Source organism: Larimichthys crocea, chromosome VII (genome assembly GCF_000972845.2).
Source record: "Larimichthys crocea isolate SSNF chromosome VII, L_crocea_2.0, whole genome shotgun sequence".
Taxonomy (NCBI): Eukaryota; Metazoa; Chordata; class Actinopteri; family Sciaenidae; genus Larimichthys; species Larimichthys crocea.
Genome location: NC_040017.1, coordinates 21,331,810 through 21,345,460, shown reverse-complemented (window position 1 = coordinate 21,345,460; position 13,651 = coordinate 21,331,810). Strand labels below are relative to the sequence as shown.

The 13,651-nt window shown below is 41.5% G+C and overlaps 1 protein-coding gene across 13 annotated transcripts in view; it reads left to right on the top strand.

Annotated features, from left to right (window-relative positions):
- Positions 1–730: 730 nt before the first annotated feature.
- ncam1b (neural cell adhesion molecule 1b) overlaps positions 731–13,651 on the top strand; it is a 66,990-nt gene continuing 54,069 nt past the window's right edge. For 6 of the 13 annotated variants that reach the window (XM_010736689.3, XM_019266350.2, XM_010736688.3 and 3 more), the window contains exon 1: positions 734–1,081. In XM_010736689.3, the coding sequence (XP_010734991.2) occupies positions 1,030–1,081 (52 nt within the window). In that variant the 5' untranslated portion in view covers positions 734–1,029. Of the gene's footprint in view, positions 1,082–13,575; positions 13,644–13,651 lie in introns of those variants that run through there. The other 7 variants (XM_019266349.2, XM_027280454.1, XM_019266353.2 and 4 more) reach the window with 3 other exon arrangements.

Sequence of the window (13,651 nt, the reverse complement as noted above, 5' to 3'; positions counted from 1 at the left end):
GATGCACATAAATAGATAACTATAGTATTTGTGAGGGTTTAACAGCTTGTAGAGAGGTAGACAAAGACATACATGTTGGTATATAACAGGTAATAAACATACAGAGGTGTAAACAGGTGTATGTACACATAATATATTCTTCTGCCCTCTCCCAGCACTGGAAGACCTACACAGATCCCATTGTCTCAAGAAAGCCCACAACATCATAAGGGACACTTCACACCCTGGTCACCCTGTTGAGTCACAACAAATAGACTCAAACACAGTTTTTATCCAACTGCAATAGCCACTGTGAATGCTGTTAAAAAATGATGTGCACAATGTTTTAATGTTTTACGTTATAGGTGTATGCTCCCTTTAGCATATTTAGTATTTATTTTGATTTTAGCATATGTTTAATTTTATTTATTTTAGTACATTTTAATGTCTCAGGTATTTTTATTCTTATTTATTCTAGTTATTTTAACACTCACTAGTCACTTTAATGCTAGGATTTTATTGCACTGACTAGAAGCACTTTCAATCTCGTTGTACCTGTGACAATGACAATAAAGATCTATTCTTCTTATTCTTATAGTTTGCCTGATGTGGTGCGATATGATACACTGAAACATTTTATTTTTCATTCTAATGTATTCATTCAGTGATTCATGAATGGGGGTTTCCCCTCGAGGACACTGCTCTCCTTTGAAAACCCTCGCGCACTATTTAACAGGATCTCGCTCTCTCTCTTAGTCCGCCCGCGCGGATTGATCCCCGCGTGTGCGCAGGCTCTGCTTGTCAGTCAGACTTTGAACGGAGCACTGGCGCTCATCAACCGCTAATCTCTGCCCGCTTCTGCTTGTCATCAGCGACAGTTATCACCGAGCAGCTCAGAAATACCAGCAGCAGATTAGGATGAACAGTTGCTAAGACAAGGCAGGACAACCCCGAGGGCAACACCTACGAGGGAGAAAGAGAAAGAGAGAGGGAGCGGAGATTTAAACGTTAGCTACGCCGTTTAACGTTCACGTTACTCGGGGAGTTGCGATGGTCCAGTTGAGGGATATTTTCCTAGCCTTGCTTCTTGTGGGCTGCACAGGTAAGAAGACTCTTTTTATTTATTTATTTTTATTTATTTATCACTCTTGAAATGTTTTGAATTGCTCACCCTTCTCCTGAACCTTCTCGCCTCCCCCGGTCGACCCTCTCCGTCCCTCCGCCGGGAGGCAGGCGGGCAGGCGGGCAGGCAAGCCGCTCTGTGTAGCAGGTGCAGCGGTAACGGTGCTGCGACTGCTGCTAATTAGCTCAGTGGCGACCAGGGGGATGTGTTTTTTAAGTAAAGACAGCCTGCTGCTGCTGCTGCTAATGTGTTTGGGTACCATTTTCTCTGGACACACACTCTCACTCACTCACTGGGGTTTAAACACAGCCTGTGTGTGTGTGTGTGCGCGCTGACTTGGCGTTATTGTGCATTAAATAAAACATGACCCCCACCTCAACACCCCCCCTCCTTACCCATGAAGGACATGCTGCTTTTAATGTGTGTATTTGTGAATGGAAATGTGGCTTTTGATCTATTTATATAGTGGTCTCAGCTTGGATGTTGTTGATGGAGAGGAGGAGGAGGAGGAGGGGGGATGATGATGATGAAGATGCTGGGCTCCTTGTATTTGTACACACACACACACACACACACAGATACACCGCCTTCTGGGTTGAGTCACTGTCTCTCAGTTAAAGGTACATTGTGCAAAAAAAAAATATGCACCTGTCCGTGTGCACAGGTGTAAAGCCATCACAATGGGTGCCTGCTTGCATACAGTGCATCAAGAGTCTCTGTTGTTTTTGTTGTTGTTGTTGTTGTTGTTGTTGTTTTATCTGTTCTCTGGCACACAGATGCACACAAGCCAGCACAACTTCTACTCTGAATCATCCGTTATGTAATCAGATGCCACGATAAAGGCTTTTGAAATGCTAGATCCTCTAAGTTGGGTGAAATGTGTCATTATGTAAGTCTAATTGTGTGTGTGTTTTTTTTTTTTTAGATTAAAATCTGTAATTTGGCATGTGTGAGGCGCTTATTGTTGAAACCAGTACTCTTAAGCTACACTCAGGATCAGGGTTTTTTCATAGGATAGTCCTTTTTAATCCTTCATGTGCAGTCCAGTATGTGCAGGGGTGTTCCTCAGGCAGCGTAGGAAGACGCCCTCCCTGCATTGTCATGGTAATGCACTCTCTCTTGGGTTTATTGGAACATTTTATGTCGAAATGAACATTTCCAACCGGATTCACTCAGTCCTTTTGTGCCGTAATTTAATTCAACCAAATCTAATACGTTTCACACGTGCACACACTTGGCGACATATCCTCCACCAATTTTCCTCCCCATGATGTAAAACGCCGTAGTAAATTATGGGCTACTTGTGAACATTTTTGAGAAAACCTGTTAATTTAATGGAAGCATTAGACGAGATCCAAAAACTCTATTCTGTGTCCTTTCTTTTTACAGTTAGGAAACTGTCCAAATGAAGGATCTTGTTAACTGTTGTGTAATTTGGCCGTCCATATTGGATGAAGATGAAAATGTCTAGGATCCCCTAATTGTTTAATTGTGGATATTTCCCCGAACAGGACATTTTGTAGCTGGAAAAATAAAACTTTCCTAATGTTGTCAGACGTGTCTTTGGCATTTCTGTTTCTTGTTTCTTCTCGACCTTATCTGCATTAAGCTAATTCTGGTCGATAACTCTGTCCAGACGATTTAACTCGACATGCTTTAATTAGGGAAGGGAGTAGGGGTTTTTGGAGTGTGGTCTGCATCGTGATACCCTAACAAGCATGAACTTAAATGTAAGATGGAGAAGAAAGTGGACAGAGTTAACAGAGTTGTGCTGAATATGGATGCAGCGGAGCTGTGCTTGGATGATTCTCGTGTTGTTGAGTTTGCATCATCCCCATTGTGAGCTTTCCTCCCTTTTTTAATAAACTGACTCTTTCCACATATTGAATCTACATTTGTTGTGTTTGCAGCGCTCTGTACAAATGTCAGGAGTAGTCCTTTTTTATGTGCCACTTATGTAGGTGAACGCAAACCAAAAGAAAATAGTAATCCTTTAAGAGATGATTATGTGGAACAGTTGCAGTATTTTTGACTGAAGTGAGATTGTTGGGAGGGATTAGCCAGCTTCCCTTTTCCTCTCTGGCTCCGGCTGCACGCTCTATGGGCCTGTTGAGCCTCTTGACATAATTATTAATTGATTCTCCTCAAAACTGATAACTGGAATGCGGAAGAATTTCAAGGCCGCATCTCTGACAGAAAATGAAATATGGCCTCCAGGAATCAGAGTGAGAGAAATGAAGCAAAACCTTTGGCAAGATAAGACATGAATTCTCCTCAACCTGTGAGATTGATGAACGAACTGCAACTCTGCATCTCGCCATATGGCTCTCTTGAACAGCAAAATCTCTCTCTGCCGCTCTCTCTCTGCCTGTCTCTCTAGTATACATAAGGATTGTTTCACATAGCCTGTGTTACATCATCAGTCAGATCACGTGGGAGCGATGACGTACCTCCATGCTGCTCCATTTACAAAGCAAGATGGAAGCGCGGCTGTGACTGCAGGCCGACTTCTTCAGATGTCTTTCTGTCTGAGTTAGCTTCATGAGGATGGAAACCCACGCCACCAACAGCAATGGCTGCCAGGTTAACAGCTTGATTAAGTGATTATTTCAGATCATCATGTGCTGCAAGCAGTGTCTCCTATATTTATTTGGGAGGTCCACCAAAATACAGTTCCCTCCCTGTGCTAAAAAAGAAATGTCACGTCTTTTTAACGTATGACACCTTCTCTTCAGTCGCCTGCATGACCATAGCCAATCAATTTGTACAATTACGAACACTCGATTAAGTGCAGAGACCCACTCACAGTACGTCTCTGGCTTAATGACACAAATTATGTCTCAGGTTGCAGTGGAAATGCAATATCCAGGCTGCTTCTGATGTTTACTTTTAATCTCTTTTATTATTTATTTGAGTGGTTGATTGATCGTTTAGTCTCCGAAATGACAGAAAATAGTGAAAAATGCCTGCACGCAGTTTCTCTTTGCACACGTCGATCCCTTCAAATTGCTTCTTTTTTTGACAAGGTATTCAATCACGTGAAACAGAAAAACATCAAATGCTCATGTTCGAGATGTTGAAATTTATGATTCTTTTGGCATTTTCTGCTTAACCACTGCCTCAATCAATTCACTGATGCCATGGGGCTGCTTAAAACTGAGCTACATCACACCAGCAAAACATATTTTAGCATTTATAGCGAGAGAGCTATGAAGTGTTTTGGTGTGGGAACCAGCTCTTATCAAGGCCGCAGCGGTGATGGTGCTGTCAAGTGAAGTAGCAGTCCTCTGCGAAATCGTATTAAAGTGAGACAGACACCGGCACATTTGGAGAAGGGTCCATTAGGTAAAGGCCCAGCGTATCTTTTCACCTCCATTTTCTGTGATTTTTGTTTCGTCTTATCAAATAACTAAACCCACCAAGAACAGTATCGACTGACAGGTCGCTGCTAAGCTTTTCGAGGATGTTTACTGAACCAGAATTTTTCTCAGAGTGGAGCCGATGATGGGAAAAGACAACCACTGGGTTAGAAGACAATTCTTCTCGGAAACAACTGTCAGCCGTGCATGCTTTAAGTCTATTCTTGTCTATTCTGACCCGTATTTTCAACAAATTCAAGTCATCTTAACCGTGAAACAGCGAAAGACCCATTCTGTTTAAATCACGCTGTGTGATCTTCGTGGAATTTTAAAGCTGCTTTTTAAAAAAAGAAAAAAATCTCCCAGACGCTCAGGTTTTTATCCAGTATTAGGGAGCAGAAGCAAGAGGGAGAGGCTGTTATTTTGTTCCAGCTAGGACTGCTTGACTCTTCGCTGATGGGGAGTGGATGAGACAGATCCAGGTCTGAGAGAGTTGAGGAGATGCATTGCCTAAGGATACTAAAAAGATGACATTACATGTGCACGTGACCCAGTGAAGCTCTGTGAGAGGGACAGAAACAGCCTTTCCTGAGGGTTTGCTCACAGAAGAGGCACTGGCTGTGGGTTTGTTGTTTTTTTTCCATTGATTAGCCTCTGTGGCGGTAGCATCCTTATGCCATTCCTGTGGGGGTTGAGTTTTATGTTAGGGATTAATATTAATCCAGTTTAATTTAAGAATACGAAACAGATTAAATGCAAATGCTGAGAGACACAGAGAGGCCCGGGAGACAGGCTTATTGTGTACATCTTGTGTGACGACCGGACAAGAGCCTGCTTCAGACACGTTGCTTTTTATCTGACGATTGCAATCAACTGACTTCATGTGACGGTATGAACATGCTAAGATCTCAGAGCTATCAGGAAATTAGAACAGTATGTCCTTGTCAGTCATCAAATTAAAAAGAAGAAAGAGGCCAATGATGTGAGCACAGCATCCCTGTGGACATGTAACCCTAGATTGGCGAACCTTCAGGCACTATACGGCTTTTCTCCTCTTTTGGAGCGTTTCCTGTGTGGGTCAAACAGAACCTGACAAAAGACGGGGGTTTTGCAGCCTTAATTATCTGTTACGTATGGGCGAGACCTCTTGACACTCTGATTGTACATCTTAAGCACCCAAGTAATGCTTTAAGCAGCAGGAGATCTTTATAAATATCATTTACTTTGACTAAAATATTTTGGCGTTTGGTCTCCAGTTTAAGCTGCGGTCCCCTCTTGACAGTGGTGAAAACAACTTTAAGCCATTCCACGTGGCTGTTTTCCCCCCGAACAGTCACTTTCAGCCATGTAAATGCTCGGTGCACTTGGCAAAATGTATCACCTTTTCTCACTAGGCTATTCACTTGCAAATAAAGACTGATTTCCCCTTTTTGCTTAGGCTGTTATGAACTGAGAGCACCTCCTGGCTCCCTTTCTTCCCTTTCTTGTGTGTCTTATTTGGGACAAACAGGCAAAGACTGGACTCTTGTGATCCAAACTAAGTCATCACGGCCTCGTCTGTGGCCCATGTAGCCCCCACGAAAGAGGAAATGAGCTTACAATCATACCACTGTCCATGCTGGAAGGAACTGGGTACCAATTTACAAGAAGTCCTAGCAAATGAAGCTCCTAACAGCAAGCCTGCTTCAGTATGTCTGATTTTTAGAAAATGAGCCCATGTCTCATCTTACCGTAATAAAGCAATACGCTGCTGGCTACGATTTGGCTCTCAGCTTCTTTTATGTGGTGTGAAGAGAAGCTGTATGTGTGTGTGTGTGTGTCCTCATGCATCCATGCACATCATGGTGCATTCATTATTGAAACACTATAGGATGCATTACCATGCACAGAGCAGGGAGAATTTGGATTGCTTTGCCCCAGGCTTTCTTTTTATGCAGTCAGCATAGTGTCACACTCTCTAACGTTATACTTCTCTACAGGCTTCGTCATTCTCTAGCAACTTAGAGATACCTATTTGTCGAACAAAGTCGTGACACGCGTTAATATTCTTCTGGAAAAAAGAACTCATTCAGCAAAAAAAAAAAAAAAAAAAAATCTGTTATTTTTAATCGCTAATTAGATCACACAAAGAAGGCAGTGCACTGTCTCCAGGGGAGCCAAAGCTGCTGTAGAGTTTTTTTGATCCATTCAACGTGCAGGATCCACTTTGAAATGATGTCAATGATCCCCACAGATGGGCTATATTTGGGCAGCCTGCAGAGCTGTTTCAACGCCTCTCACTCAGGTGTATATTTTAACCTGTTTATAATAATTTGACACGTGAAAATGTGTGTCTAAAGCAGAGGATTTCAAGTGTTTAATGAGTAATCCTGCACTTTTGACCCCCTCCCTTTGCATACAAACCAAAACTCTTTATCCAAACACTCCTCATTCAGAGGACATTTGCCTACTCACGCAACAATAATATATAATAATCGCCTCTTTATAAGAGTATTAGCTCACAGCTACAGGGATCACTTAAGTGTCACATTATTCTCAAGTTGATCATATTTTATAGGTCTCAGTATTAGGATTTTTAGGAGGACCAGAACGAAAAGAAAGCGATATCACTGGGGATAGGAATTAACCTCATTTCATCCTCATTCATGCAGAGTAATCTAAAATTATGTAATAGAAATTTCCAAAGATAGAAAGAAACCTACATGGCACATCTTTTTTCATTTTGTAGCAAAACCATGCAGCTCCTGAAGCGCATGGATCATTTTACGCAGGATGTTAATCTTTTCAGGGCTCTTTTGAATAATCTAGGCACAATTAATGCAGACAATTAATTAATTATTGATTATAGAGCCTAATATTGTTGCAGTCGGCTCGTTAAACACTGAACAAATTGGTTTGTTGTTCTTGTTGTTGCTTCCTGTAGCTTTCTAAACTACTGTTCTCAGGAATAGACAACTCGAGCAGTGTTATCTTTTGCCTTCTGCATTGAAGCTCACAACAACAACAACAGCAACTCAATACGACATAAGTCTCTGGCTTTTGTTTGTTCTTGCATATTTTTGATCTGTCGTCGGCATAGTTAGCTCAAATTAGCTCAGTCATCCTGAATGTCCCATCGAACCTTATTCAAAACTCTTTACAGTAAAGCGTTGCTTGATAAGTCTATGTGGACAAACAGTAACAAATCATTGACTATTAATATCAGACGGTCAAATTTCATTTGACTCACAAAATTCCGAGTTGGCTTCAGCCCTAAGCTGTTTAGGTCTGTTCATTAAAAGTTGAACTTTATACGAGGGGATAATTAAGACGTGGTGCAATCTGAGATCCTAACAACCCCTTTGACCTTTTTTATTTGGGCAGCACATGCCGGCCTGTGGTGATTGATCCAAATGAATAAGTAATTGTAAGGACATTACACCATTACACCATTTGCCTCTGCAGTACGTAGGGGGAAAAAATATTGCCGTTGTTAATGGACTTGTAACAGATGGCATTGTGACATTCATATTTTTTACATGTCTTTTTGTCCCATCTTGCCAGCCAGTTCTCTTCAAACGGAGCAGTCTGCAACTGCTAACTGGAATGTATTTAGTCATGTGTTTTTCTAATACACAAAGAGTCACGACAAAGCTTTTTTCTTTTTTTGCAGCAGAGCATCACCAGGAGGGTGTAACACAGAGAGATTCACACTATCTACCACAGACCACATCTCTTTACACACACCCCAGCCAATCAGATCAGAATTATGAGAGGCTATAAATGATCATTTCGAAGGTGTTTTCATTGAGGGCACTGGATTGCTAACATTAACAGGGGATGTCATCGTGAGTTAAGCGGAGCACTTATCAGAATTCCCGAAGCCAGCGGACACACCCACTGGACAGGAGGTGTATCTGGAGGATTCGAGGGGATTAGAGTCCATCTCTGAGTCAGAGGTCACTGGAGCGCTACAGTTAACTCCTTAGTGGTGCCGGGTGTGGACAAGATTTGTCCCGATGATTGATGTGATTGTTCTGTTTGGCTCGGTTACAGCGTGCTTGGACCAGGACACCATCACGTCCCCATTTCTGTGGTGTTTTCCAAGTACTGTACAGTGTGTCCCTTGGGTCGACTACTGAGAAGCACTGTACTGTTTACTTCCTTTTGAAACCCTATACCTAGGTGCTAGGAATTATAACTGTGTATAAGCCAGTTGCTAAACCTCAGGTTCACCTTTCTGTGGAACAGTTGACCAGCTTTTAACCCAGAGACAGATTATTGAGGCGAAGTATTAAAGCAATGTTTTCTGGGTTTCTATATGTACTATATATAGTGTGTGGGGAACTGTTTGAAGTCATTCATTCCCTGTAACCTCGAGCTCTGTTGTATTCTTGGCATAAGCCCAAGCACTGTTGGACTCTGACGAGGGTTGACTTGTCACCTTTACTGTGTATGATATTTATTGGCAGGGTTTGAAGGTACAGTGTTTGGTGACCGTGGCACGATGTAAGTTTAACGTCACAAAACTCAACAGTTTACTGGTCACGTCGCACCGACGGTTACAAGATACAAAGGTATTGATCCAAAGATGAGGGTTCTCTGCAGGGCGGCTGCCTCACTCTGTGTGATATAATGACTTAATAGACTCAATAGCCTTGTTCGACAGATCTCTCAGGCTGTCACACATTCATGGTTAACCACCCTCAGTTCCAAATTTGTTTCCCAATGCGGTTACAGTAACTGACTAAGTATAAGCACAAACATCTTACAACGTTCAAGCTGTTGCGTGTTCACAGGTGGAAGGCTCTGGAGGATTTTCATCCCTGTCACGGCACTAGCAACTCCTGCTGGTTGGTTGTGGAGCTGGAACTGGGAGGGAAACCTCCTCAGCATAATGCCCTACCATTGATTGGTAGAAAACAGGGAAGATTCTTTCATTCATTTCCTAAATCCTTGCACCAAAACACTGGTGTGTATTCTTCTATATTTCAGTTTCATACATGTGCCTTGTTTGCCTGACTGAACAGAAGACTATCATAAATTATCAAGTGTCTGTCCAGTGCCCTTGTGGCTGCACTAAAACGAAATGAGAGAGCTGCTGCTTTCTTAGAGATGCAGCACTCCTAGATGTGTCTTGTGCTACCCGTTTCATATTTGTTTTAAATGCTGCAAACAGAAAAAGACTATTTTCACATTTAATAATGTTAATTGTCGTAAATGTATAACGCATAACTCATAAAATGTGACTGTCACTTTGTAGAAACACAAAATTTCTGTAATATTAGCTAATTCACATCAGTATAATGTTACAATAAGAGAGATAGTTACAGCATAAAAAGGGTTCACCTCATTAAATTTGTCATTACAGTTATGAACTACAGAATCATGAACCCAATCTGCATGAACTGAGCAGCTTAATACGGGAAAAAGCTATTCCCTGTAAAAACGAAGTTGGAAGCAAATTTTTTCCCCTCTGGGATAATTGATATGACAAATCCTATATTTAATTCAATAACCAGGTCTTAAAACTTTTAAGATTTAATTCAATGAACTTTAATGAACTTAAGAGACAACAATTTGTTACAAATTGTTCTCTGGATTTTAGTATTTAGAGGATATATTGACATTGGTGTTGATATCGATACCAACACTGCCTTTTAAATATTGATCACTAAAATCTCCAATATCTTTTTCTGTGTAAGTGTACAATGGAGAGTGAGTCGATTTAAAAGGGATGAAGAGAAGAGGAGACGTGCAAAAAAAGCCATAATGGTTGTATTTTAAGCTCACTGAAACACACACTCAACACAAAACGTATTGGTTGTCTTGCAAGGAGCAGATTGAAAATACAATATCCAAACAAAACCTATAATACAGTGCCAACTTTTTTTTTGTCTACTCTGTATGTTTGGCATCTTGTCTGTCTTTCTTTTTACCATGTCTCTCACGCTCCTCCCTGAAGGACCTCCTCTCAGTATGACTCGCTGACTTCCACAGCTTGAAAGCCGTCTTGCTCTCTCTGCCAGCAGAAGCCGGATGTGTCATGAACCCCATTGTGCATCTTTTCCATAGATGTCATAGAGTGCAAAAAACAGATGACAGGCCCTCTGAAGCAAATGGAACTACCTCACATCACCAGCCAGTGTAGAGACTTTAAGATTGTTCGATGTGGTAGCACAACATCTGGAAGAACCACCAGTGAGAACCACTGCAATTACCTCCATTGTTACCTTTCTACCATTGTAGGTAGTATTTACTTGATTACAGAGCTGCAATTTGAAGCAGTTCAAGTAGATTCGTGATCACGGCTGGGGTCACAATGCTCACATTGTGGTAAGCAAGTATTTATAATTTTCCCAAACCCTGACTTTGAAGCTTTTATGGTCCTTAGGCCATATTCCTTAAAGTTTACGTAGCTTGGGTATAATCCTGTTCAAGCTGAAGACATTTTAAAGCATAGGAAGGTTTTATGAAAAGCAAAACACATTTTATAAAGCATTGCTTACACTCTGTGTGTTTTCATCTAAAAGGATAGGTGACCGTGCAGCATGTATGCAGTAATCACTCACTGTATTCTCAATGGCATACGGCTTGCATGCCTACTCCCACTGGATATTGCTTCACAACAACCACCATTAGTGTGGAGAGGTGATATGCTGTTCTCTGCGGTATGACAGCACATAGCTGCGCTCCAAGAGTGGCTACAGTAACACACAGTTACAACACATTTTGACTTAACAGGGTCAGTACACGCTTTCACCATGTCAGAGCTTCAGAGATGTTTGACATCAGCTGATGTGACACTTAGATCATTTGGCGGCCATATTCTGCCATACTGGAGAATGTGTTTCAAAAACAAAGAATTATTCAACCAAATATCTGTTAAAATGATTAGATAGAGTACAAATACAAGATATCTACTGATCAAACTGATAACCTTCATTGTTTTTTGTAAATATACACATACATTTGACGGCTACATGTTGCAAAAAAAATGAGGACAGAGGCATGTTTTCCACTCCGTTACATCACCTTTTATGTGAGCAACACTCTGTAAGCGTTTGGAAACTGAGGACATTAATTGTAATTGTAGAAAGTAAGATTATTTCCCATTCTTGTTCACTGTTCGACTTCAGTTGCTCCAAAACTCCATTGTTGTATTTCACGCTTCATGACACCCCACACGGTTTCAATGGAAGACATGTCCGGACTGCAGGCTTTCACTACAAAGCCACACTGTTGGAACACGTGCAGAATGTGGCCTGGCATTGTCTTATTGAATGTACCTTTCAGTGTTAATGATGCCTACACAGGTGTGAAAGTTACCCATGCCACAGGGACGAACACAACTCCAATACTGTCACAGGCTCTGCCTTTCGAACTATGTGTCTGGATGTTTTTTTTTCTTCTTTACTCTTCAGCCCGGAGGACATGACATCCATGATTTTCAAAATCAATTTTAAATGTGGATTTGTCAGACCACAGCAAACTTTTCCACTTTGTCAGTCCATCTCAGAGAAGCTCGGGCCCATCAGCACTGTTTCTGGATGTTGATATGTCTCTTTCTCTCTGTGTGGTCTTAACTAGGGTTGTCAAAAATATCAATACTTGGACTCTTTTCCAAGTGTTTAAAACCAAATGATCTTCTTTATGACAACTGTTAGTTTAGTTTGGTTCCTATCTATCAGATTCAATTTGCTCTACATTTAAATGCAGTGCTGGTTGAACGGACCTGCACCGTCATGACATTGTGTCACTGTTTATATACGTGGTTCTCTATTCTGGGTTTTTAATTAGGTGGAAAGCAAGCAGTGCACTGGCTCGGCTTTAGTTGTTCATATTGATTTTGTACATATTGTCTGTCTCTATTAGGGAAACCTCTGGCTGTTTGAAATGAATGTGATTAAATGTGCTGTATGTAGACAGTCCCAACACCTACGTGCATGTACTCTAAGGGAGTGCCCTCATTAGATCAGAGATGTAGTCCACAAATTGAACATAGCAGGTCTACCATCACATCTGGGTTGCCCAAAATGAGCGTTTTAATTTCACTGCGGTGTCCGCAATATCTGTCCAAATCACGACATTGTGATGTGGTAAAACACGCATCCCTCTTTTCACGGTAATTTTCTCATAAAATGTAATTAGAAAATTAGCTTGGAGGAATGCGCTGTTGATTTCTTTTCGAGACGTCATGATTGGAGGGCTCCATCTATGAGCTGCTGTGTTGCCGTCAATCCAGGATATTTATTCACTTATAGGATGAATCCCACAAAGCTAGTATGCTGTGGTCTGTGGCCACTATGGTTAGTTTCTCAAAGAGGTCTAACCCTAACCCTAGGTGCAAATAACCAGAGGAGGATTGCTACTCTAAACAAGTGGTTAGAGCTTCGAGGTGAAGTCCGTGCTGTGTTTAGTATGGTTGGGCTGAGTTCTTTTCAAAGTGAATCTGTTTGTGTCAGACTTTTGATAGTCTGCGGCTGTGTGTCTGTGTTTCCATCAGTAGACTAATACCTGCAGAGCACTATCCAAATCCAGAGTGGTAAAAAAGTGGAGCCACTGGCTACCTGAGTAGGAGTACTGCACCATTCCTAAAGGAGACTTCAGAGAAACGAGTAGTTTTTGGAACAGTGGTTATACGTTTGATACTTCTTGCAGACTGATTCCTAATTTCCAGTGACTTATCAGGTTTTACTTGTGGTCCCTGAAGTGAGAACTGAAAGTGTAGCTGAAGTTTTACATTTTTTATTCACCTGTCATGCTGCTGCCAAAGACGATCCGGCAAAATGTAGATGGCAAACTAGAATTGAGCAGACTGACATTCAGCGTGTGTTTAACACATGTTTTTAATTAGATATGGATTGATTGTAATTTTCTTATCCAATTCAGATTTCTGACCTGTCGATTCCAATTTTTTTCCCATGATGAAATAACAATCAATGGTCCAGCTCCACCTTATTTTTGTGTTTTTACACTTTACCTTTGCCTACTTACCTTCAGATCTGTTTTTTCACACACATGCACACAGCCACACCTCTAGACACACGCCGCCTTGCCCCGCCTCACCTCTCCCCGTGTCCTCCAAGTGTCTGCACTGTCTACTTTCCGTCCTTGTCGTCAGCAGTACGTTTTATAAAAAACAAAACACAAGAAGCGGTGTGGATTTTTTTTCACCTGCGATTGCGTTTTCAGCACAGCAGGTGAGCCA